Below are 27,563 nucleotides of genomic sequence, written 5' to 3' on the forward strand. Positions count from 1 at the left end.
CATCGGTCTGCTTTCCAACAAATCCATTAAACCCATTATAATGAAAGTGGATCTCAAACCAAATTCTGCCACATGTATAAATGAACTTATTAACTTATTAACTCAATTCTTATCCTCAAGGAAGCTCAAAATAAACTATCTTGCAGTTTTTAGAAGTCTCAGCTCTGCTTTTATAGGTGTTCTGTACACTGCTTGTATGGCAGGTCACTACAGGAAAACCCCAGTTTTCCATAGTCAGGGTACTATGGAAAATAGTACTTCCCATCAGCTTCAAGCACACGGAAACTTCCAGAGTTCATATTGGCTCAGGACCAAGGAGGGGTTTTAACCTAGGGCATCACCCCTATAGATAGAGTACAGAACACATTGGATTATCTCAAAAATTCATGGAAAGGTAGTGAGTATCTCTAAAATATGTTGAGCTAATCTGTGTATCTTGAATGTCTTTAATTTCACTAGGGATAGCCTATGTTTTATATTCATCATTGCTAGTCAACAGGCCACTATTTTAATCAAGAATAAGCAAAGCACCCATTGTTGATAGAGACAATGATTACAGAAGCCCTTGTCGTAGCTCCCTCTGAAGAATGGGCTTTCTGAAGGGAAGGCCAGCTGACCACCAGTGGACAATGCAACCTTAATGAGAATGCTCGTAGTACCAGGGTGAAAGCTTGACCTAACATTGATACAGAATATCCCACTGAACGTGCTTAACACTTTAAAGTAAATTAGATAACATAGCAGCACTATGCTTCAGCATCACAGACACTCAACAGATTTCAGTAGAATTGAATTAAATGAATACTTAGGAAATCTGTGACTAGGAGCCCTTTTATGTTTGTGTTTTTTTTTTTTTTTTTGCGGTACGCGGGCCTCTCACCGTTGTGGCCTCTCCCGTTGCGGAGCACAGGCTCCAGACGCGCAGGCTCAGCGGCCATGGCTCACGGGCCCAGCCGCTCCGCGGCATGTGGGATCTTCCCGGACCAGGGCACAAACCCGTGTCCCCTGCATCGGCAGGTGGATTCTCAACCACTGCGCCACCAGGGAAGCCCAGGAACCCTTTTAGATATCACTGGAGGGATACAATTCTTAGCAAATGTCATTGAGCAATGACTACTTGCCCAATGCCAGAGAAACCCTTGATAGAGAGGAGAGTGCTGTCAGACCCTATGCTCTGGGACGGCAGGAATGGGCACCCTGGTTACCAGCTCCTCTGCTGTGCTGGTACCTGGGAGGCTCACCCTTAACACTGCTTGACTGGAGGCTGAATATGGAGGGAAGGGAGCCCTGAGGGCTACTACTCCCAGGACAAAGAGTTGGTAGATGCAGGAGAAATGGAATTAGATAGCTTCCCCAGCAAGTGCTGAAGGTCTGTAAAGCAGCTCAGAGAAAGAGGAGATAAAGGGCTAAGATGGCCCTTACCTGACCTACCTGTGATAGTGGCCTCAGGTCCCTCTTATTACCACTGCGTGTGTCTGTGAGTGACTGTCCCTCCTGCAGTCTGTCTTTGTCAGACTCTAACTCTGTGTCTGCCTGCCTGCTTTCCTTCCTTCCCTCCTCCTTTTCTCCCTCCTTGTTTCCTGTATCCCTCTGTCTCTGTCATTTCGTCTTTCTGAATCTGTTTCTCTCTATCCCTAGCTCTCTCCATCTCAGTTTCTGTCTCTCTGTATTTATCCCGTTTCTTCATCTCTGCCTTTCTCTGTGTCTCTGTCTCACTGGCTGTCTCTGAATTGCCTTTCCGTCTCTTTCTCTGATGTTTCTGTCTCTGTCTCTCTGTGTATATCTCCATGTGTCTTTCTCTTTTACATTTTCTTCCATGCCTTCTCTCCGTCTTCCTGGTTACTCGCCTGTCCTCTTTCTCATTCCCACCTGTGTCGCTCCACTGAGATACATATACTTGCATATATAGTTATCCATATTGATTATACATATACCACTATAGATTTATAAATACACGATACTTCCCCCCCCACAGTATAGAAGCACACATTATGTTCCCGTGCCATCAGAAGGTCAGACAGTTCTCCACCTCCGAGGTGTGTCTCAAGGCGCAAACATCCCCTGCGCAGAAAGTGACCTTCAGTCTCCAGCAGGTGCTCCAGAGCTATGCGTGGGGGGTAGGGGGCCTGCCCAGCTGCACAGCTGGTTGATATCAATGTGCCACTCCGTGGGATCTCCAGGGGATGTTCCGTGGAGAGTCTGGGGGTCACGGTTTAGGGTGAATTCTCTTGAAGCATCCCAGATTCTCAACCGGCTGCTCCCAGCCTGTGTGGGTTCATGCTTGCAAGGGTGGCTGTGGCCTGTCTGCCCTGGTGATGGAGGAGCACGGGTGACATCGCTGGCTGCACAGTGGGACAGAAGTCCACAGTCCCCACAGGCTCCTCAGCTGCAACGAGACTGTTGCATACTTGGCAGAGAGTTTGTGGGTGAGATGATGAGTCTTGTAAGCGTTATTAGGTAGAGGCGCGTGAAGAGGCAGATAACCGTGACTACTTCCCAATGCCCTCTCGTGTGATAGGCCCCCTCCCAGGGGCCTTCCACGTGTGCTGCTTATTTACTCCTGCCAGCAGCCCTACCCTGTAGATTAAACAACTGACTTTTTAAATTGCCCTAAATCACATATTTAATAAGCCACTGACCTGGGACTCAATGGGCCAGCCCATATTCTTCCTATTACACCAGTGATTTTCAAACTCTTTTTTTTTTTCTCTTAACAAACAGAAGCCTTGAGTATTGAATGGCGCCTCAGTTGGCATTTCAGTATGAAAAGAGCTGGGCGCTGTGCTGCTATCACTGAAGAGGAACAGAGGCCAGGGCCCAGCACTCTGCCGCCAACAGTCAGCCCTGCCAGCTGCGCGAGCCCTTCCATGGGGAACAGGGCAAGAGCTGAGCTCTGCCTGGGAGGAGCGGATGGGAGTGTGGGTGCATGGATCGATGAGAGTGAAGGTTAGCAGGGTGACTGTGGGTGATAGCACATGGTGCACACACATTGGGTTGAAAGCTAAGCAAAGTAGATGCTCACCTCCCCCGGCTGCCAGTTGCCTGCTTGAAATTGCCTCTGACAGAGCGAATTCTAAGGGAGAAGAGCAAACAATCGTAATGTTTGTGTCGCGGCTTGCAAATGAAAAATATATGACTGTCCGGGTTCAGAGTAGCTGGGTGAGTTAGTGTCACGGTTGGTAAATGGAGGAGCGTGGCCACTGATTTCTGTGGCCTTTCTACAGTGGCATGTGACAAGAGTCAGGGAGGGGGGCAGGGAGTCAGGCTATTTGTATCCAGCTCACAAGGATCCTGGCTAGCAGACCCACACAAACAAATCACACAAGTACTACAGAAGTAGTAACGATTCAGTTCAGCTTTCATAATTGTCAAGCCCAAATAAACTTACACGTGTCCTGATATACCCAAAAATAACAAAGAATCAAACAAAACAAGCAGCAACTCCCATGCCCCTCAGCGGTTCGCCTGCATGTTCAGAACTCAGCAGCCTGCCGCCCTGGTGTTCATGGCATCACCACGTCTCTTTGCATATGTCCACATAGACCCAGCGCGAGGCTTGTCTGCTTTGCATTTTCAGTGCAGAATCTCATGTCTTCCCTGAAGTCATTTTATTTCAAGGTACAAATAAAGTGTCCCCCCTGTGTGCCCTCATCTCCAGCGCTCAGAGTGTGTGAGTTCCACGCAGGTTCACACACTCCACTTCTACCTAGGACATCAGAGCCCCAGTCGGGTGGTGTTCCAAGTCCGGGAGTGGTTTGGCGCCGGTGGTATGGGTGGCGTCCAGGTTTCCTGCTGCCGCTACCAGAATGACAAGAGTTAGCAGGGAAACAGCAGCAGAGGGCAGAATAATGAGATGATGATCGAGGGGCAGCGGTGCCAGGAGGGATGGCAGCGTCAGCCACTCTTCAGCCAGTGTCCTTGAGGAGCTGCTGCTCTCTCTATGCTCGCTCCCAGTCGCATTCCCCTTTATTATGGTGGAGTGCAGCCCCAGCCAAACCCTCCACTTGGTTGCATAGCATTACTTTTAATTTTGCTTACTGCTCTAGTTTTTCAATTGTTCCTTCAAATTTCCAAAGTGGTGATATTAAAAGCAGCACTCAAACTTTGCTGGTAAGTTGGTAAATATCCTTAGTATACAGTCTGTGTATGTAGATAATACATGTTTCATATTGAAATTATTCGGTATAAAATGAGAGTTAAAAAAAATTATAAAGTCTTGTTGACTTCTCATATTAAATTCCTGAAAATAAATATCAAGATAGAGTCTACAGAACTCTATAGTGTAAGGAGATTGTCTTAAAAATACACATTTGAAAACTCCTACCCTCTACCTTATTACATTCAGGTCAGGCCTCGCAGAAGTTATTCATGGAGGGTTTTGGGGAAGGGTGAATAAAAGGTTATGTAGATGTGATTAACTTGGTATTAATGCAAAAAAAAAACCTCCTCTAATCTAGAAGTCTTGACTACTTTAAAATGAGCTAATAGCCATCGGGGTGAATTTATGTAGCAAATTGCTGTCTGCTGTATTCAGATTATTCCCTGAGCTCTGACTCATTCAGAAAGCACCAAATATCATGGAGACACACAATTATCATGCTTAATTAATGTTGGCAACCAAAAAGAGTAAGGTTGGAATCTTTAATATCATTGTGGATATTGAAGAACTGAAATTGACCGATGATTATCTTGAGATTAATATATTTTCCCCAAGCCATACCCTGGAGTCAAAAGACAGAGTATTAAAACTATTTGAAAAATTCACTGCAATAATTGCTTTAGGGGCTAATTTTTTTTAATGTCTTGCTTCCTTACGCCTGTACTACTGATTGTTATAGGCTGCACACTTCACCCATTAAGTGGTAATTCAGAGTGACAGCTACATTGAAATGAAGCAAGTTAGTTAATCACTGTGAAACTGTTCCTGAACTACCCTGTCCAAGTACTCCCTAATCACAGGAGGCTTCTGACGTAGAAGGGAGATTTTCCTGTACGAAGCCGTAAATATTTTTATGGGACATAGGGAACAGCGGAGGGCTGAAGTTTGGCTGGAATTGTTACCAGAACCGTTCAGAATTTTTCTCAGAACAGTTGTGCACCGGTTGTGCAGAGCCCTGGGGGATGCACTGCAGGGGTGTGGGGAAAGCTACTGTCTGATCCAGTCCTGCAGCCTTGAAATACTGACACGCGGGGAGTCAGTCTGGTTCGGGCTCTGGTGCTGGTGATCTGACTTAGAGTTCATCAAAGCAGGACTTTGGGCGAAAAGGAGCTTGATCAATAACACGTGCCCAGTCTTCTTTGCCCATTTTCATTGGCCCACCGGTCAGCCCGCGGAAGCTGCTTTAGTCTTTTTTCTTTATGGTCAGGCAGGCTACACCCCTGAGTAGCCATGGGTTCTGTCCCCCCTTCCAGGGGAGGCTGAGTTGGGACTAGTGACTTCCTCTGGGCTCGTGAGTGAGTGTGTCTTTGGAAGAGACACAGCAGCCAGATGGGGGGCTTGGGTGCCCCTCTCTGACCTGCTGCAGCCACTGCCTGGCTTGCGGGCTCACTGATACTCTGTGTATCGTCTGTGGCAAAGTTCTTACCCCTGTGAGATCCCCGTGCTTCTAGTGGGGTATCTGTGGACCAGTGAAATTGCTTTCAGGGCCACACCGCTTCGATCACTCGGGCATTGGGAAGTAGATGTTTCAATGGCACAGAGTTTGCCTTTACAGCTTTTTCAGCCACGTTTGCAGAAAACTGCCATAGTTATGTTTCTCCTTATCTTTCTTTCTCATTAATGTAGGGCTAAAGATGAAACTGAAGTGTTCCGTTTGTCAGATTGGCTCTAGGAGGAAGGAAAACCCCTCAAATTCCAAATCTCCCTCACATTCCCTTTTACGAGAAAGCCATTCAGTGGCTCCCAGGAAAAGATGATGAGCTAGATAGTTTCCCAGGAGTATGTAAACTTACAACTTGATGCTTGAAGTCGTGACATTGAGATAGTGTATATGAAGATGCCTGTAAGACTCTAGTATTCACTCTTATTGCATAGATAGTTCAGCAAATATTTAATTAGTGCTGGCACTGCCAGGTAAGCACTTGGGATATAAATATGCCCTTAGGAAACTTAGCATCATAGGGGAAGAGACAAGTAAACATATAATTCACCATACATCACAGCAGAAGCAAAACTAGGAGAGAAGGCAGAAAAGACAGAGTGGTCAGTCCTGCTCCCTGAGTCAGGCAGGACTTCACAGGAGGAGGAAGGGTGAATAGGAGCTCATTAGGGGATGAGGCGGGGTTGGGGACAGGCGTGGGGGGCAGGGGCACAGCCCACAGGAAGAGTAGTCAGTTTCTGTAAGGTAGCAGACTTCTCGGAAAAAGTGGAGTGAGTAATGTTTGTTTTCCTTTGGGGAGTGGTGCCCTCCCTGGGCGGCTGCAAGACATGGTCCTACATTATTCATGTGTGGCTAATGCAGAATCATTCACCTACTGATGGCCAAAGCAAGGAAGACGGGAAGGGCACAACCTCCTTGGGGGAGGGAAATAACCCACGCTTGAGAAACCTTAGGGAAAAGGGCTTTTATTTACCATGCACCTCCCCTTCCATTAGAGAGGTCTCTGGTTATAGCATGTTTCTCAACCCCTGTTCCATGAAATGTCACCATACATTAGTGGGGGGGGGGGGCAGAAATGGGCAGCTCAGGTCACAAGGGAAAACTGAAGCAGAGACAGACAAATTCATGACATGGACTGCTAATGAGAAGTTGCTCAGAGCAGAGGCTGGATGTGTGTCTAAGGGTCCTTCTTGCTCCAAAGAAGTCTTCCTAATATTTATGACCAACTTAAGAAACATCTCTTATAATCTGCGTTCTAGGCCAGTGGGGAAGGATGAGGCAGTGCAGGACTCTTCAGCAGAGGAAAGAAAAGAAAGCCACCTGGGGATGGTTTGTTTGCGTCCATGTGGCTACACCAGGGTGTCAGATAGACAGTAAGTAAAGGATAAAAGTTCAATTAACACACCATTGTAAAGTAATTATACTCCAATAAAGATGTTAAAAAAAAAATTCAATTAAAAGTTAGAAATTTTATTAAGTATTTGTATTTAAAGCATACACTGTAGAACGAACTAAATCTACTCCAAAAAAATGAGTAAATAAATAAACAAAACCAACTTGGAAGTTGATTTTAAAATTAATTATTCACATCTCCTCATGCCCAGCCTTTTCCTTGTCATTTCCCAAGCACCCAGGCCATGGAACCTTCACTTCATATTTGACATGCCATCTTCCTTTTCTCTTTTCCTTCTCCTTTCTGCCTACCCCTGGTTCTGTTACCCTAAGCCATAAGGATCTTCTTATTTCTAGTATTTCTTCTAATATTCATTTGATTTTTTTCCATAGCTTCCTGAATGGAACACATGCTAAAAAATAGAAAGTTGTGTTTTTTTGTTTGTTTGTTTTTGCGGTACGCGGGCCTCTCACTGTCGCAGCCTCTCCCGTTGCAGAGCACAGGCTCCGGACACGCAGGCTCAGCGGCCATGGCTCACGGACCCAGCCGCTCCGCGGCATGTGGGATCTTCCCGGACCGGGGCACGAACCCGTGTCCCCTGCATTGGCAGGTGGACTCTCAACCACTGCGCCACCAGGGAAGCCCAAAAAGAGAAAGTATTTACCCAGCATATTGTAATTTCTGTGCTTGTGGTTTAACATGCTCAAATATACTGTTATATCACTAGTTAGCTCCAGAATTCTAAGACTTAACTAATTCAAACATATGGTGATCAAAGAAGATTTTGAGGCAGATGTCTTGGCTTTAGGGCCAGAATCCACTGCTTGTGTGATTGTGTCTGAGCTGCAGTTTGTATCATCTATAAAATGGGAATAATAAATATTTTAAAAGGTGGTTGTTTTGGATTAGAGGAGAATATTATATGAAAGTGGATGGTTATTAATTATTTGGTTTGAAGTGGCATACTCCCATTTGACGTATCTTTTTTGCAGTACGCGGGCCTCTCACTGTTGTGGCCTCTCCCGTTGTGGAGCACAGGCTCCGGACGCGCAGGCTCCGCGGCATGTGGGATCCTCCCGGACCGGGGCACGAACCCACATCCCCTGCATCGGCAGGCGGACTCTCAACCACTGCGCCACCAGGGAAGCCCCTGACATATCTTTTTTGAATTGAAATATAATTGACGTTCAACATTATACTCGTTTCAGTTGTACAACATAACGATTCAATATTTTTAATATTGTGAAAAGACCGCAATAAGTCTAGCTTGCATCCCTCACCATACATAGTTACAAAATGTTTTTCTTGTGATGAGCACTTTTAAGATCTACTCTCCTACCAACTTTAAAATGTGCAATATGGTATTAACTGTAGGCACCATGCTGTACGTGGTCTCCCCATGCCTTACCTATTTTATAACTGGAAGTTTGAACTTTTTGACTACCTTCACCCATTTTGTGCCCCTTCCCCTGCCCCTCCCTGCAACCACCAGTTTGTTCTCTGTATCTGTGAGCTTTTTTTTTCTTTTTTAGAGTCCACATATAAATGAGATCATACAGTATTTGTTTATCTTTCTCTGTCTGACTTATTTCGCTTAGCGTAATGCTCTCAAGTCCATTCATATTGTTGCAGATATCAGAATTTCCTTCTTTCTCATAGCTGAATAATATTCACATGTATACATCACATTTTCTTTATCCACTTATCTATTGATGAATGCGAGGCTGTTTCCATATCTTGGCTATTGTAAATAATGCTGCAATGAATATGGGGGTGCGTATGTCTTTTCTAGTTAGTGTTTTTATTTTCTTTGGATAAATACTCAGAAGTAGAACTGCTGGATCATATGGTAGTTCTATTTTTAATTTTTTGAGGAACCCATACTGTTCTCCACGGTGGTTGAACCAATTTATATTCCCACCGACAGTGCGCATAGGTTCCCTTTTCTCCACATCCTCACCAACCTTGTTTCCTATCTTTTTGATAATAGCCATTCTAGCAGGTATATCTCATTGTGGCTTTGATATGCATTTCCCTGATGGTTAGTGATGTTGAGCACCTTTTCATGTACCTATTGGCCATCTGTATATCTTCTTTGGAAAAATGTCTAATCAGATCCTCTGCCCAATTTTTAATCGGATTGTTTGGGGGTTTTGCTATTGGATTATATGAGTTCTTCATGTATTTTGGGTATTAACCCTTTATTAGATATATGATTTGCAAATATTTTCTCCTGTTCAGTAGGTTGCTTTTTCATTTTGTTGATGGTTTCCTTTGCTGTGCAGAAGCTTTTCAGTTTGATATAGTCCCACTTGTTTATTTTTACTTTGGTTGCCTTTACTTTTGGTGTCAAAATCCAAAAACTTATCTCCAAAACTAATGTCCAGGAACTTATTACCACCTATGTTTTCTTCTAGGAGTTTTATGGTTTCAGGTCTTACTCTCAAGTCTTTAATCCACTTGGATTTTTTTTTTAAATCTTTGTGTATGGTGTAAGATAGGGGTCCAGTTTCATTCTTTTGCATCTGGTTTTCTCAACACCGTTTATTGAAGAGACTGTCCTTTCCCCATTGTATATTCTTGGTTCCTTTTTTGTAAATTAATTGACCATATATGCATGGGTTTATTTCTGGGCTCTCTGTTCCATTGATCTACATGTCTATGACACATCTTGGATATATATTTTTATTACTCAGATGTTAATTTTATTTTTAGGATTATATAAGCATGCAATCCATTTTAAAGCAATAATTAATTTTTTCAAATTATATTTCTGCCGTGTCAGAAACATGATTTGTGACCGTTCCTTAAAGCTTAAGGTTTGATGATTTCAAGGGAGATGCTTAAAACATATTTTGTTACCACCTTATCTCAAGCTTCACTCAGTCTGTGGTTGATCTAGTCCATACTAGTGGTGTCAGATAATACCTGCTCATGGATGAGTCAGCCTTAGCATATCCGGCTTGAATCTGTTCTGTTCTCTGAGGTCTCCACCTTGTCCAGCTGGCCTGGATCACTGTAATGACCTTGACAGGTCTTCCCACACCCCTGCTTCCAGTTACTCTTCCATTCTCTGAATTGCACCTAGATTTTTAATTTATTTTCTTGAAGTATAGTTGATTTACAGTGTTGTGTTAATTTCTGCTGTACAGCAAAGTGAGTCAATTATATATATATCTCCTTTTTCAGATTCTTTTCCATTATGGTTTATCACAGGATATTGAATATAGTTCCCTCTGCTATACAGTAGGAGCTTGCTGTTTATCCCTTCTGTATATTCTAGTTAGAGCAACTTTTCTTGACATACACCAATACTTTATCCCTTTTTGAGAGATGCCATTTATTCTTAGCCTCTAAGCAGTAAGAATCCTAATATTAAACAAAAACCTTCCAGATGCTTCCTTAATATCCGGTCAATAGTTACTGTCTCAACTCTCTGCTTCTGCTTGCCTGCCTTTTTTCCCTCTTTAACAGCTGGAAGGTCTGGCATGGCACCTGGCTCTGTACTCAAACCCATATTTGCCATATTTATGTTCCTTTTAAGACACCTGCTCTTGGTGGCTATCCCCAGTTGTGCCCGATTTTCTCTCAGGTCTGCTTTCTTTAGATGAGTGAATGATTGTACCAGTGCTTTTAATGCTAGGCTCCTTATATCCTTTGTGAAAATACAGTATGATAAATGAACTTAAGAACTCAATATAGTGATCGTGGTAAGCATATGAACAAAGATACAGATGTTGGTTATGAAACACAAATAGATTAACTATAGCTAGGTCAAACTGAGGCACTGAAAATATTTTGTCTTTATATTCTTCCTTTTCTGTTAATGTATGGGAAAAGAAAAGGAGATTTCCTGCTTTTTCTATTTGCAAGTGATTTTTCAATTTGAAGTGAACTAATATAAAAAGGAACATTCTGCAGCTTTAGAATTTGGCTTATCATTAAAAATAATAGGAGAGGGCTTCCCTGGTGGCGCAGTGGTTGAGAGTCCCCCTGCTGATGCGGGGGACACGGGTTCATGCCCTGGTCCAGGAGGATCCCACATGCCACATAGCGGCTGGGCCCGTGAGCCATGGCCGCTGAGCCTGTGCATCCGGAGCCTGTGTCCTGCAACGGGAGAGGCCACAGCAGTGAGAGACCCGCGTACCGCAAAAAAAAAGAAAAAGAATAGGAGAGTCATCACTTTAATCTCTGGCCAATTAAGGGTTTGAGTGACTTATAAATTTATGATTTTTAAAATGTAAAGCCTCATAAAGAACACATGTTTCGGGGCTTCTCTGGTGGCACAGTGGTTGAGAGTCCACCTGCTGATGCGGGGGACACGGGTTCATGCCCTGGTCCAGGAGGATCCCACATGCCACATAGCGGCTGGGCCCGTGAGCCATGGCCCCTGAGGCTGCGCGTCCGGAGCCTGTGTCCCGCAATGGGAGAGGCCACAGCAGTGAGAGGCCCGTGTACCACAAAAAAAAAAAAAGAACACATGTTTCAAGAATGTCACAGTCATCATATTTAGGTTTCTTATAGTTTAATTTCTGGTATCCTGGTTTGGGTTTTACCTTGTTAGTAAGTGTTGACCAAAGGGACAAGAAAATAACCTAGTAATTGAGTCTAGCCTGGTGGGTGACCTCTTTCTAAAACTGTAAAAGTAGGTCATCCCCCAATACGTTTTCTCAAATACTGTAGGGATCACTCTCCTAGTGTATTATTGATATATTTTGTTTGAGCTTTGACGAAATGAAACTCTTTAGATCATATAGTAGGTATGTGATAAGTATGTAAACTATATTTGGAAAGTTTTTAATATTGAAAACGACAAAACATTTAAACCAAAATTGCACAATATTAGGGCACGGGGAATGTGGAAAGTGGATTGTAAACACATTGTCGTAAGTGCTTGACTTGGCATTCCTGAGTCAGCCATCCCCAGTTCACCTACATCTGTCAGTGAGATCTCCTGGGTTCCATTTTTCACATTCTCTAATTTGCTTTTTTAAAACCTGGCAGTGCTTTTCAATTTTTCTATCAGTTCCTGCATGTATTCCAGAAGAAGTAGGAAGATGCATTAGCCCAGCCAGCATTGACCTGAAGAAAAACTACTAGAAATTACTTTGACACTTAGAACTGGCAGCCTAAGAATTAGAATTTGAAATTTGCTGGTCAAACATTCCTTGGGCTATGTCTTCCTAAATTTGCCATCCAAGTTGATAGTTATCCAATTGCTAGAAGGATAATATTACAGCCTTTTTGATGAGTTTGAGAAGTCCTCCAAATGGTTCACGGGATAGTTGATGATGGAGCAGCCACGTTGACCTCTCCTTAGTGATTAAACACAAAACCAATCAGTGTGAGCCTGAACCTCTTGGCCATGTAAACAGACCAGCAGAATTGAGGTGCAGGATAGTCAAAGCTAAACTTGCAGGCCAGATTTTAAAGGCATGAAAGCACCAAAACAAACACTAAGAATATGAAAGACATAAAAGCAAGTATTTAAATTGCAGGGTGTTAACAAGGCCTAATTGTACTTGTTTTTTATTGGCCATTGTAAGAGAAGGCATATAGCCCTGGGACGAATGCAGCCCTGTCTTCTCTAGGCCAACCTAATATTTAAATTCATTTTTCAACCTGGAAAACTATCCTCATAGGCATTCCTTGTAAGTTGAAAATTCTGTCACAGAACTATCCATACATCCAGAATAAGTTAATTTTTCACAAAACAATTTCTCCTTCAAATTCCAAACCTCTTTTAATCATTTTGTGTGAAACTTTAAAATGTATTTTACCATTTCCTTTACAGATCCTCAAATCAGGGCTTCTTAACATGACTTAAGCTTTTTTGATGACTCAGGCCATACTTCCTGTAGTGTTTGGTAACTGGAGGCCTTGAAGAGGTTGAAGAATGTTTGGAGTAGGGGTGCTGGAGGAAGTGGGTGGAAGTCTAGGGAATGGTGAGTGGGCTGTTCAAAATCAAGATTTTAGAGGTGATGCTGTTGTTGAGGGTGACAAGGTCCAAGGCAGGAATTCTTAACCTGATTGCCTATGAGAATCATCTGGAGAACTTAAAAACATATGCAGTGCCTGGGCTCTACTGCAGTGTTGTCAGGGACCCAGCCTTTGACTTCACTAAGCACTAACAAGTGACCCTCTTCATCATGGTCTCAGGTAGAGCTCCAGTTTTTTTTCTTTTTCTTTTCCATACACACATTATCTTTTTATTTTTTAATTTTTTAAAATTATAGTTGATTTACAATGTTGTGTTAGTTTCAGGTGTACAGCAGAGTGATTCAGTTTTACATATACATATATATATGTATATTTTTTTCAGATTCTTTTCCCTTATAGTTATAACAAAATATTGAGTAGAGTTCCCTGTGCTATACAGTAGGTCCTTTAATATTGAAAACAAGACAAAACATTTAAATCTTATCCTCCTAATTTATCCCCCACCTTCCCCCTTGGTAACCAGAAGTTTGTTTTCTGTGTCTGTGGGTCTATTTCTGTTCTGTAAGTAAGTTCATTTGTATCTTTTCTTTTTCAGATTACACATATAAGTGATATCATACGGTATTTGTCTTTGTCTGTTTGACTGACTTCACTTAGTATTATAATCTCTAGGTCCATCCATGTTGCTACAAGTGGCATTATTGCATTCTTTTTTATGGTTGCGTAGTATTCCATTGTATTTATATACCACATCTTCCTTATCCATTCATCTATTGATAGATACTTATGTTGCTTCCATGTCTTGGCTATTGTAAATAGTGCTGCTGTGAACATAGGGGTGCATGTGTCTTTTCAAATTATGGTTTTCTCTGGATGTATGCCCAGGAGTGGGATTGCAGGATCCTATGGTAACTCTGCTTTTATTTTTTTAGAGCTCCAGCTTTCACATGGGCATTCTAAGCAGGAGGGTAGTAGAGCTTGCATTCATTGTGCAGAACTTGATCATGTGGCCATCCTAATTGTCAGGGATATCGGGAAATATTCTCTTCCTGTGCAAGAAAGGAAGAGTGGCCATGTCCAAACGGGCTAGATTCTCTGCCCCAGAAAGGTAGTAGGTTACACAGTCTAATGATGTGATCTTCACACGAGCTGACAATTTTGAAGTTTGGCTATCTGCTCCCAGCTCAGGTTCTCAGGTCCATGGGTGTAAAAGGAAAAACAGCCTCTAGTTGAGAGGGATCTGGTTCAGTGAGTGATTTCCTCTGGGGACAACCAAATTTCAATAAGGGCAAGAATGGAAAGTACAGAGGAGTTAAAGAAATAGGGGGATTTCCTGATGGTGACATTATTTCACTACCTACCATCCTCCTGTGTCTTCCTTTTCTCCTTAACCAGCATGTATTTTGTTATTATAATAAACACTCCTTTGCAAATCCCTGCAACCTCCTGGTACCTCTCTCCCTGTGGAATGCTCCTGGGAACCCCCCAACTCCCCACCTTCTCCTCACAAAATGGATAAGTACAAAACTCAAGTGTGCATTCGGTATGGCAGTCGTGTGACATTTCCTGTGAATGGGCCATGTCCCATTCTGAGAAGGGCCTGTCTTCTTCCTCCTTAGACTTCTGGCTCCCCCTCCACTTACACTCCCTTCAACAGTCGACCTCACTTGATATTTCAGTGAAAAAGCAATGATGCAGTCCAGCAAGGGTTCCTTTACTACCTGCTTCTGAACCCACATTCTGCCTTCCTCCCACTTACAGTGGAACCTCCCTGCTTCTATGAAAGGCTACTCGCTCTCCTTGGTACACTCAAGCCCCTTCCTTCTTGCTTTTCCAAGTACTTTTCTCCTGCAAGGATAGCTTCTCTGCCTGCAGTTTCTCAAGCTTGTTCAGTTCTTCAACCTTCTCCAATCCGGCTGCCATTCGCACTCTACTGAAATTGCTATTTTTTTTTTTTTTTGCTGTACGCGGTCCTCTCACTGTTGTGGCCTCTCCTGTTGCGGAGCACAGGCTCCGACGTGCAGGCTCAGCGGCCATGGCTCACAGGCCCAGCTGCTCCGCGGCATGTGGGATCTTCCCGAACCGGGGCACGAACCCGTGTCCTCTGCATCGGCAGGCGGACTCTCAACCACTGCGCCACCAGGGAAGCCCGAAATTGCTATGTTTTAAGTGTCCATTTTGTTTCCAAATATAACTGTACATCTCTGTCATCTTAACTTGACCTCTAAAGCAGCATTCGACATAACTTGACCACCCCTTTCTCCCTGAATCACATGTCCTCTTGTAATATTTGTGACACCACCCTCCTACCTGTTTTCTTGCTCTCTCTCTGACCCCTGCTTGTGAGTTTTCTGTGGCCGTTCTCTTTTACTCATCCTCTGAATGTGGAAGTGTCCTGGGCCTCTGTCCCGAGCCTTCTTCCTTATCTCTAAGTTCATAACCCCTCACGTCCTCTCCCTCGAGCTCAAGACCCACATCCAAATGCTAGCTTGGCATTTCCACTTGGGTGTTTTTTAGGCATCTCAACCTCCACGTGTCTAAAGAGAACTCTTAAATTTACCACCACATACCTGAAATCCCTTTGCAGCCTTCTCAATCTCAGTAAATGTCATCACCATTCACTGAATGGCTAAAGTTAAAAACTTAGGTTAAATCCTGACTCTCCCTTTCTCTCCTCCCTGCTGCACATCTCATTCATCAGCAAGTCCTGCTAGTTCTACCTTCAAGATCCATCCCACGTTCATGTAATTCATGTAATCCCACCACCATTGCTTTCATCCTAGTCCAAGCCCCCATTATCTCCTGAACTATTACAGTAGCCTCCCTGCTCCCACTTTTCCCTGTTGTAATGTATTCTTTAAGTGTGGCCCAGGCTGATCTTTAGAGACATAAATACAGTAATTCAGTGTTTTCCCTTTGCACTGGAATAAAATCCTAGCTCCTTCCCGTGGCTCAGGGCCCTGCATGACCTGATGCCTGCCCACCTCTCTGGCCTCATTTCTTGCCACCCCCATGAGAGGCGCCCTGATGTGTCTTCGCCTTAGGGCCGCTGCAGTTATCCTCATGTCCAAACAGCTTTTCAGGGTTGGTCACTTTCTCATCATTCAGGTCACAAGTGTCACCTCCCCAGAGAAGGCTTCCCTGAGTATCTTATGTAAAGAGGTTTCCTCCCAGTCTCTCCCTCTGTGTTTGCTTGTTTAATGTCTAGCTTACGCTACTGGAACTTATACTCCATGAGGGCAGGAACCAAATCTAGATCGTTCGCATCTGTATTCCCAGTGTTCAGAATAGTTACTAACCTCTAGTAGAAACTAATCAACTATTTATTGAATACCGGAATGAAAAAAGCCTGGAATGTAGTTCAGTTTTTTTAGTCATATTGCTTCCATCACTCTCTTATTTAAATTATGACTGCCACCAAGAGCGGTAACAGCCTGATTACTGTTTCTAAGGGCAGTGTCACACTGGACTACTATTCTAATCCGTGAAGAGCTAGGAAAACCAGTTAGTTAATCTTGTTAAAAACCGCATGTGAAGGACAGAAGAACTTAGAAGTAAAGCACAGCATTAGTGAGGGGCATTATTCTTGTTTCCAGTGCCTAAATTTTTGTGTGTTGTTGTTGCATAAAGATGTACAGAAGCTGTCTTGTCAGGATCTTTATCGATCTTGTCTTACGGGAAATACAAGAGAAGGAGGGAAGTTAGATATGCTTTGGGCCATAATGATTGGTTGTCAAAGTGTGGGACAGGAGTGGTCTGAAAGACAGAGAAGGGACAACTAAGGGGTGTCTCCATGTGAGTTTTCGAGAAGGGGTTTTCTTAAACCTGTCTTTGCTGAGCCTAGGAAGGGGGCTGTGGAGGGGAGAGAAGAGCATTCTCTTGGTTCTCTGAGGTCACCTCTGAGACACAGGTTGCTTTATAATCAAAGATCACAGTAGCACATCACTAGGCAGGGCTTTAGATAATGACATTTTAAGCAGAGGATGACTATTTCCTCTTTGAGTTTATAAGTTTTCCTAAAATAGAAGGTAATAGTGCTCAAGGGATTATTTTTTATTGTGGTAAAATATACATAACATAAAATGTATCATTTTAAAGTATACAGTACAGGGGCATGAAGTACATTTGCATCTTTGTGCAACCATCACCCCTGTCCATCTCTACAACTTTGTCACTATCCCAAACTGAAACTCTATCTTCACTAACCAGTAACTCCTCACTCTAACAGCCCCTGGTAACCACTATGCTACTTTCTGTGTCTGTGGATGTGACTACTCCAGGTAAAGGAAAAACACTCCTCTGGTTTCTCCTCTACCGGCAACTACTTCCCTTCAGACACTTCTGCCGCCAAATGTGGGTGGGTGGGAGTGTGTGTGTGTGTGGAGGGGGAGGTTCCCACCTCAAGCCGTTCTGCCACACGGGCTGGGTGTCCCTGCAGTTCAGTTCAGTTCTGACACCATCTACCTGGAGTTAGCGTCAGATCCCACAGGTTAGGGTTCAGTCCCACAGGACTGCCCCTTCCACCCACTTCAGACACCAGTCACAAGTTCAGGCTGCTTCCTGTGCTTCTGATCAACTGACTATAAATCAGAGGGTCCTAGGACCTCCTCCTCCAGTTAGATTAATTTGCTAGGGCAGCTCACAGAACTCAAGAAAACATTTTACTTACTAGATCACTGGTTTATTATAAAAAGATATAACTCAGGAATGGCCAGGTGGAAGAGATGCACAGGGCAAGGTATGGAAGGATGGAAGGGACACAGAGCTTCCATGCCCTCTCTGAGCTGACCACCCTCCTAGCACCTGCACATGTTCACTAACCTAGAAGCTCTCCAAACCCCTTCCCTTTGAGTTTTTATGGCAGCCTCATTACGAAGGCATGATTTATTAACCCACTGGCCATAGGCAGTTGATTCAACCTCCAGTCACTCTCCTCTACCCAGACGCCTAGAGGGCAGGGCTGAAATCCCAGCCCTCTGTTCACATGGTTGGTTCCCCTGACAACCAGCCCCCATCTAAGGGGCTTTCCAAAAGTCACCTCATTAACATAAGCAAGGGGCTTGTCACAAATAACAAAAGACACCCATTTTACCTTTATTGCTCTGAAGCTTTTCCAGGGCCTGGGAAAAAATCTAAATATTATTAAAAAAAGATATCCCTGTGGTTCTTACATAGGAAATTATGAGGATTTCAGGAGCTGTGTTCCAGGAACAATGGATAAAAACCAAATATATGTTGCTTATTGTAAATTACAATATCACACTCATAATTGGAATCATACAGTATTTTCCCTTTTTGTCTGTTTATTTCACTTAGCGTAAGGTCAAGGTTCATTCATGTTGTAGCTTTCCAGAATTTCATTCCTTTTTAAGGCTGTATAATATTCCATTAGATGTATATACCACATTTTGTTTATCCATTCATCAACGAATGGACATCTGGGTTCCTTACACCTTTTGGGTATTGTGACTAATGCTGCTATGAACCTTAGTGTACAAAATCTGTGAATCCCTGCTTTCAGTTCTTTTGTGTATATACTCTGAAGTGGAATCACTGGATCATAAGGTAATTGTATGTTCAGTTTTTCAAGGAAAGTACTCAAGAGATTTTAAGCCCATTAATTTATTGGAGAAAAGGACCGTTCATTTTTTGCCTCATATATGCCATGTAAAACGTTAGGTGTCAGAGAAATGGAAATTAATGGGATACGGCTCCTCCTGTCTAGAAACACAGGGACTTAGGATCAAAGACATGACCAACAGATGAGTAAGTAATTAGCTGTTGCATACTGTGCTCAGTGCTGGCACAAGATGTGTATAGACTATTGTGGGAGCACTTTATAATAATGATTTCTGGGGTTCCTGAAGACAGAAGCTCCTTGGGTGTTGTCCTGGATGGATGTTCTGCTGAATTCCGGTTAATAGAGGTAATGCAGTGGAGAAGTTCCAATATTCAAGTTTTTGTTGTACATTTGTTTTTTTTAATAGCTAACTCCATCCATCCATCTTTTCTGTGACCTAAATGTCTGCCCTTTGTTTTTTTCTTTCTCTAGTGGTTTTTAATTGCCAACAGATCTTACAAAGTGAGTGCAGCAAGCTCTTTTTTCTTCAGTGGTGTGTTTGTGGGAGTTATCTCATTTGGTCAGCTCTCAGATCGGTTCGGAAGGAAAAAAGTCTATCTCACAGGTAATCTCTTAGTGTTCATGGACTGAATAAGAGGAGTTATTTCCCTAAGGTTCCCAGGGAAATAATAAGGGGACCATTTCCTTAAGGTTCTCAGGGAATTGCCATGTGGACCCAGAACTGATTTTTATTTCACTGGCAAGAGGCTGAGTTGATTCTGGCCAAGCATTTTAAAGTGACCAGCATACCCGAGGAAGGCCAGATATTTGCACTGTAAGCTTTTCATGCTGGTGAATTCTACAACCCCTGGATTCGAATTCATGCCATGTTTCTAAGGAGAACAAAGATCGAGGCAGTCTACTAGATCCATTTCCTTATATCTTGTGTGCTGATTCATTTCAGATGAGCTGTGTAGGTCTCAGCATAGTCCTCTTGACAAGCTGAGTACGAGCTAAGATTTTTCAGTTTCCAGCATTATTGTTAATAATTGAAAACTGCGCATGACAGAAATCCAGTTGTCACAAAGAAAACCTCAGTTTTTCTTGATAGTCTTTAAGAGAAACTATTTTTTAAAAATAACATAGCTCAGAAAATTTAAATTGACAAAGATTTTTCTTTACAAACTAATGGATATAATACATTACGTTCATCAAATGCTGTTTTGCCTGTGCATTATTGAATAGAGTTCTTCTCTTCCTAGGTTGCGCTCTTGACATCTTGTTTGCTATCGCAAATGGGTTTTCCCCCTCATATGAGTTCTTTGCAATAACTCGCTTCCTGGTGGGCGTGATGAATGGAGGGATGTCGCTGGTGGCCTTTGTCCTGCTGAACGAATGTGTCGGCACCGCCTACTGGGCACTCGCAGGTACTGCTTCAATCCATGCAGACATGGAGATGGGGAGCTGCTCCAGACAACTTGATAGGAACCAGTTCAACCATCGAGTCTAAAAATGCACTCGGACTTGAGGTGCTCTATCCAGCTATTAGATTTTTTCCTGAGTTTGTTCTGTATGACCTTGAACGAGTCATTAGTCATTTTATGTGTATTCCTCTCTAGATAGTCTCCCATGGGGCCTGCCTCACAGATGGTGACCTTGCCCCTATCCTCACAGATTGCCTAAGGGTGTTCGTTAACTGCTTTTTACCGGTAAAGTGAAAAATAGTGCAGAGGAAATACTAGAAACTCCTTTCTCAGTGCCTTCGTATTGTATTGTATTAAATCCTTGTCTCCTAGGCCTTTCTGATTTTTACTGGTCTCTTAAAGTTAGTAGTACTCTTGTATTTCTTTAATGATGTTTAAGTTCCAGAATAGAGGCCATATTCTGTATTCCTTTTAACTATCCCATCATCTTCTTGAGAACTACACTATAGTAAAATAAATGACTTTAAAAGCTCCTTGACTTAAAATAATGTCTTAGGAGAACAGCTGCACTAAGACTCGACTTTGTGGACTGTAGGTTTGCAGTGAGAACTTTGTTTCGCTTTCCATTCATTTGACAATTCCTGAGTGCTATTGATGTTCTTGTACTAATACGGGAACAAGTTGACTGTGGGACTGTAGGAACTTGCCTGCATGAGGATGTGGATGAGAGCGTGCCAGCTACCATTTGCTGAGTGTCTGTTATGTGCCAGGTACCATGCTGGGCATCTGACTCCTATCTGTCATGTCCCCAGAGCCTACAAGCTAAGAGTTTCTACCTTCATTTTACAGATGAGGACGCTTCACTTCTGAAAGGAGGGGTGATACGCCCATTTTCACACAGCTCGTGACTGACAGGGCTAGGATGACGCCAGGCTCGTGTTGTCCCACTGTTCCCTGAGTACTCCCCTCTTAGATCTTCAGTGGGTCACCTTATACGAATACTGGTCTGCTTAGCCTATTTTTTTCTCGCTTGGTGGTGTTTTCAAAGTTGGTGAGGGCTAATGTATTGAGCTGGAAGACAAAGCTAAATAAAATAAATTTTGCTCTGTTTGTATGTCGACCAAACTGCTGTCCAAGCTGAAGGACACAGAGGGTTGGACAAATTAGAATTAAGGTGGGGAGCAAGAGACACCTGCTCCGTCCTAGCAGGACAGGCTTCCTGCCTGTCTCTTACACGTGGTGCTTTTTTTATGACTCACTTTATCTATAGCAGCTTTCAAAGCCTTTAGAGATGGGCTTCTTTTTTCCCTAGCCCAGCTCCTAAGTCAGGGTCAGTGAGAAAATGTCCTCTGAGTCTTCAGTTTGCATTGAGACTTTTAAGGTCACTTTTTCAAGTAGTGGGTTGAATGAGTAATGAGTAATGATGGTGATCACGACCACTCACATTGTCCGGGGAAGACACAAAGGCACCCTCTCCTGGGGTTTTGGTTTTCCTGAGTCTAAAATCTGACTCAGGGACTTCCCTGGTGGTGCAGTGGTTAAGAATCTGCCCGCCAATGCAGGGGACACGGGTTCAGTCCCTGGTCCGGGAAGGTCCCACATGCCACAGAGCAACTAAGCCTGTGCACCACAACTACTGAGCCTGTGCTCTAGGGCCTGCGAGCCACAACTACTGAAGCCCGTGCGCCTAGAGCCCGTGCTCTGCAACAAGAGAAACCACCTCAATGAGACGCCCGCGCAACCCAACGAAGAGCAGCCCCGCTCGCTGCAAGTAGAGAAAGCCCTCAGGCAGCAACAAAGGCGCAGTGCAGCCAAAAATAAATAAATAAATTTATTTTAAAAAAAAATAATTAAAAAAATAAAATCTTGCTCACGTAGAGCATCATGAGTACATATTTTTCGTGTACCCAGCACATTTCTCTATTAAAATGTTCACATTTGACTCTAGCTGTTCCATGAAGAAGATGCTCTCTTACAAAACACATATACTGCCCCCAGCCTACCCAATTCTCTAGGACTGTTCCTGTCCTGTTGCATATTTTGGGCAAAAAGAAAGACCTCCTGGTCTCTTGCTTCCTCGCCATTCGGCCTAAAGCCAGTGAAAAGATTGCTCTTAAAGTGCATTTACCTTCCATTCTTGTCCTTGAAACTGAGTTAAGATGGGGCTATTAAAATTTCTATAGCAAAGGGAAAAGGGAGAAAGGAAAAAAACCTGCAACGGTGGTATCAGATGGTTGCCAAGTTCAATGTGAAATTCAGAAGGAGCTTGAGAGAGTTCCCAGAGGCAACTTAGACCAGGTGGGAGTAGTGGAGGAGGAGGAAAGAGGGTGCGTTTGAGCTGGATTTGGTGGGAACTTGACCTGCACCAGGACAGAAGTAAGATTCTGATGCCCCTGGAACTCTTGTGAGGAGCTTCCTTCGTCCCTCTCCCATGAGCCGACTCTTCCCCAGAATTTTGTCCTTGGCCTTTCTTTCTAAGCTGTTTTCTCTCCAGCACAATTTTATACACTCCTGTGGCTTCAGATACGCTCATGAATTGCAAGAAACTGAGAAAAAAAAACCCTAAAAGGTTAGCAATAGGGGATTAGTTGGAAGTAGCCTAATTGTTTAGCGGTTAAAAAAGATTTTGAAAAATTGTGCTTGATTACAAAATATTTGCAGTATGTATAAAATACTATGTAAAGTACATATAAAAATATATAAGTACAAACTGAAAACATCCATTTTTGACCAATTTGCAGTGTATTTCTTAACAAGAATGAGGATAATTGATTGAAAATATTGAGAGTAGAAAAAATACTAAAGCTATGAAAAATGTCATATTAATATATTTATTATTTATTTTTCTTATATAAATATAACAAAAGGAATTGATGTTCATTGTAAAAAAAAATCAAGAGCATATAGAAGTGAAATATAAATAATACATATAATCCTACCCACGTGAACACCACAACTGTAAACATGTTGCTGTGTGTCCTAGAGCTGCTCCTTTGCATATCTGTTCTACAACATCCATTTATTAAATAGACCCTGCCATGTACCAGACACTGCCTTTGTAGACACTTGTGATAAAAGGGTGAACATGGCAGGCCAGGGTGGGGGAAGGTCCTTGCTCTTATGGAGCTTATGTTTTAATCAGGAGAGACATAACCAATATGAGGTAATTTCAGAAAATTTTAAGTGCAGTGAAGAAAATTAAACAGGGTAATAGACTAGGCAGTAAGTGCAGGGGACAGATGGTTAGAGAAACCCGAGATGTAGGTGTTTGATCAAAGATGTGAATGATGAGGGAGACCTAGGCATGTGAGATTCTGAGAGAACATTCCAGTCAGATGGAATGGCAAGGACCAAGGCCCTGAGGTAGGAATGAGCTTCTCTGAGGACCTGAAAAGATGCAGTGTGGAGAGGCAGGGGGAGGTTGGGATGAGATCAGATTGGAGGGGCAGAATGATATAGGGCCCATGATAGGCCAAATGAGGAATTTTGGGGGTTTTTTCACTCACAGTGCAGTGAGTAGCCAGTGAGTGAATTAAAGAGAGGAACAATGGGATCTTGTATACAGGAAGATTACTCTGGTGGGCGTGTGAAGAATGGATTATAGAGGAGCAAGAGTAGAAATTGAGGGGTCATTCAGGAGGCTGGTGTGGTTGGCCCCATGCAACCCAGAGGCAGCTTAGACCAGGTGGGAGTAGTGGAGGAGGAGGAAAGAGGGTGCGTTTGAGCTGGATTTGGTGGGAACTTGACCTGTTAAAGAATCAGCAGAAAAGGCAAGACCGAGAGGAATCAAGGGGACTTCATGGCTTGTGCTTGAAAACTGGAGGGATCACTGGAGACATTTACAAAAACTAAGTCATAACTATACAGTATTTTCTAACCTGCTGAAATTTGGCTTTTACTAGTGCGAACTGAGTGGGAATAGCAGACATGAAATTAATTTAAAATAAACAGAAAAGAAACCTGAAAAATAGGCATAAATACCCAAATGCCCATAAACAGTTACACAACCACCTGTGGTTCTCCAGAATTACAATGTGCAAAAGTGGTGATTTGAAGTGATCTTTTTTTTCTAATTAAATTTTTTAACCAAATGACCTAGAGCCTTACCACACCTGTATCCTCACCTTATCCCTGTTGTCATTTTGGGGCATACATGTGCAGCTTCTTGCTGGATATTAGATACAAATGTCTAGTGGCACCTCAAATTAAACATATTGCTTTCTTTTACCTAAAATCTCCATCCTCTTCTGGGACCTCTCTCTATAGTAATGTCATCATTTTATTTAAAGCCATTAAACTAGAACCTTTGAATCATTTCCTCCTATCCATTATATCCAGTTGATACCAAGTCTTTCTGAGACAGGGTTTCAACTGTGATGAGCTTAGGTATAAAGGGAAATCATTTGGTTAACACAACCAAACCACAGAAGAGCCAGGCCCTTGCGATATCTGGAACCTGGAAGTCAGATGCATCTCATTTCTGTTTCCCGTCATCTCTGAGAAGCTTCCTCTGCTCAGTCAGGGATGGGGCCCAGCAGCTCTCAGGTTTCACCACCACGTCCAGTATTTAAAATCCTTGGTAGGAGCTCTGATGGTCCCAGCAAGAGGCCCATGACTGGCAGCCCTGACTTGAACCACAGGGGTAAAGTATGGGGAGGTCATCTCTCTGAAAAAGGGAAAGCGTTCTTGGAATTAGAAAGGAGTGCTAGGCAGACAGTATTTTATAATTATTGATAGAGGAGGCTAGGTAGAGGAGGCTTCCAGATGGCTTTTTGGGGGAGGTTAATAGATATAAGGGGCTATACCCATTTTAACAGTAGGACGATAATAACGTCCTCACATTTGTACCACATGCATTGTTTCATTTGAAACCAATAACTACCCTTTGGAGTAGATATTATTATTTCTCTTGATAAGGAAACTGAGGCTCAGAGACGTTCATTGATTTGCCTAAAGTCACACAGCAGCATGTGGCAGAACTGGGGTCTGAACTTGGTCCCTCTGAAGTGGTCCCATCCTGTGGTCTCTGGACTTTTTGCCTACATTGTTGTCAGTGGGCACTGAGTACTCAGGACTGTTCTGAGCAATGACAGAAACCCTTGTTCTTGGAAACCAGGTGCTATTCAGTGCACTGTAATGAACCTGTAATAGCTATTGATTATCTCAAGTTTCCAGGGAAATCACAGGGAATGGAAGTCCGCATTCCCTTACTTAGTGGACCACATGCTCTGACTGGTTTTCTGAGCACACTGAACTTGCTGTCACAGCAGCTTTCCCTTCTGTGCCTCCCTTTTCCTCACTAGGGCAGACAGCATACAAGGCATTGTTTTTGTTACAGGTTAATAATCTACGGACAAGAATAAGAGAAACATTTGTCTTACAGGATTGTTGTAGAAAGTTCTTGTAACAAGTCCTATTGCTGTGGGATGCCCACAGGAGCCCGCCTTCCCCCAGAAGGGTGGTGACGGGGAGGGGAACGGCACAGAGTGCAGGCTCTCCAGTCAGATAGACCAGGGGACAACGCCTCCTGTCTGAGCCACACACAGCCCTGTGTCTTTAGGCAGTGGCACCTAACTTCTCTGAGCTATATGGCTGTGTATGGCTAATAATGGTACTTGCATTATAGGACAATGTATGGATAAGGCTTAATACTCGATAAATAGTAGCTGTGATATAAATAAATAGCGATAGATATAACTACTACTAATAGTAGCAGGTACAGAAAGTATGTCAGAGGTATAGAATTTGCCAGTATATTGGGCAAGGCAGTGGGTTTGTACCCATTCAGCATTTATTTCAAAAACCATAGAATCCTTAACAACCCCATAGATGATGTTTTTTCTGTCAGTGTGCTGACAAAAATTCGTGCTTCATAGAACTTATATTCTACTTGGGATAGACAGACAAGAAACAAATATAACTGATGGTGATATATATGATGGTGATAAATTAAGTGGAGAAGGACAATAGGGAGAATTGGGGAGTAGGTTGTGATTTAAGATAAGGATTTCAGGGACAGCCCCTGTGATAAAGATGCAGTCCCAGCATTTTCATAGTCTCATGACCTAAAAACCTTCCCACCGTGTAGCAAACAATATTTCCAAGCCTCAGCCACAAGTTCAGGTGGATGTCAGTACAACATCAATGCAGAAAGCACTTGGGCAGGCCCTTAAAATTCATCTTGACCACATGTGGTTTGTATTTTTCATCTGTCCTTCCTTCTTTTCCACTAATTTCTTGGCCTCTCTTCTAGTTATATCATCTGATCCTCCATATTTGTGTAGGTTTTTCTTTCTGCTGACATCTCACAAGGAAGGGATTGACTCCGTGACCTGGGTTGGAAATGGGGCTGCAGATGGTCCTTTCCCCAGTAACAAGTCTCTTCTCCTGAATTAGGGTCGATCGGTGGCCTCTTCTTCGCAGTCGGCATCGCCCAGTATGCCCTGTTGGGATACTTCATCCGCTCCTGGAGAACCCTAGCCATTCTGGTTAACCTGCAGGGAACAGTGGTCTTTCTCTTATCTTTGTAAGTAGTTTTTCCTCTTAGACTTTTAATTTAATAAGCAGAAGGAATGTCTTAAGAGAATGCGGGTCAATGAGCGGCGTTATTCCCTTTCAGGAGTTTGCCTGAACTGACTTTGGTGAAGAACTAAATTCCGCAAGCGCTCCAATGCTTGGCAGCTCCTGGGAAGAGAGATGCTTAATTAATTCAGAATGCAGGTATCCCGTGTTTAAAGTAACCTCTCAGTAGAGTGCATTTTAACCTTCATATTGCCAATGGAGGGTACCAATTTCTTCTTTAATCTAATGCTTCAAGCTGAAAGATCTTCAGGCTTGGTCAGATCACGTGCTAGGGGTGCGACTGAGGTATGATATTATAGAGCAATCTGTGCATATTGAACATATAGTGACACCTCTTCATCCCACGGATGAGTATAATTTCAGGGCCTCTTCATGTGGACATGGGAAGATACCCAGATATGGGAGAAATCCTTAGAGTGCATGGACTCAAAGCAGTAAAAGGTTGATGCCCTGGTCAGGGCAGGGTTCTACAAAAAACTCATCCAGACTATCACACACACAGCGTATCACATGGTCCTCTAAAGGCTGTAAGATGAGCCGCCAATTTAGGCCTATTTCACCAGGAGTTTTATTGTGCTTCTGAAAGGTTTTCTCCCCTCAGGTATCAGGCCTCTAATTTTAATCATTAAAATCTTTGAGATAAATACAGTTTTCAGCCAATGGTACCACCTTTCTTCTGTGAAGTGAGAGATACCCGTAATAGAATTTTCACTCAAATAGCGATTTGATATAGTAATCCTTTATTCAAGTTCTACTAACTGAGATTTGGTGGGAATTGACCTGAAATCTGTTTTCATTCTCTCTTTGAAAGTAAGAGGATTGTTAAGTACAAAAATGAGTATAGTAGAAATAGTTAATGTATATTTAGAAAGGCAAAATTTATGAAATGAATTTGGTTATGTGAAATAGAGTGACATAATTTTATTAGAAAGGAAAACTAACCATATTTTATTAGCTTGTGTATTGTAAATTTTTGGAATAAATGGGTTCCTAGTATAGTTCCTTGAATTAATAAGCATTCATATAAATATCAGTAGATCAACGAATTTTCTTTTTTTTTTTTT

The 27,563-nt window shown here is 42.9% G+C and overlaps 1 protein-coding gene across 8 annotated transcripts in view; it reads left to right on the forward strand.

Moving 5' to 3' along the window:
• Positions 1-27,563, forward strand: part of SLC22A15 (solute carrier family 22 member 15) — a 119,936-nt gene that overhangs the window by 20,318 nt on the left and 72,055 nt on the right. For 5 of the 8 annotated variants that reach the window (XM_024764842.1, XM_024764844.1, XM_024764846.1 and 2 more), the window contains exons 3-5: positions 18,986-19,118; positions 19,756-19,920; positions 26,314-26,443. In XM_024764842.1, coding sequence (XP_024620610.1) covers positions 18,986-19,118; positions 19,756-19,920; positions 26,314-26,443 — 428 coding nt within the window. Of the gene's footprint in view, positions 1-18,985; positions 19,119-19,755; positions 19,921-26,313; positions 26,444-26,536; positions 26,638-27,563 lie in introns of those variants that run through there. The other 3 variants (XM_024764848.1, XM_024764850.1, XM_024764849.1) reach the window with 3 other exon arrangements.

Source organism: Neophocaena asiaeorientalis, unplaced genomic scaffold, assembly GCF_003031525.2.
Source record: "Neophocaena asiaeorientalis asiaeorientalis breed wild unplaced genomic scaffold, Neophocaena_asiaeorientalis_V1.1 scaffold62, whole genome shotgun sequence".
Classification (NCBI taxonomy): domain Eukaryota; kingdom Metazoa; phylum Chordata; class Mammalia; order Artiodactyla; family Phocoenidae; genus Neophocaena; species Neophocaena asiaeorientalis.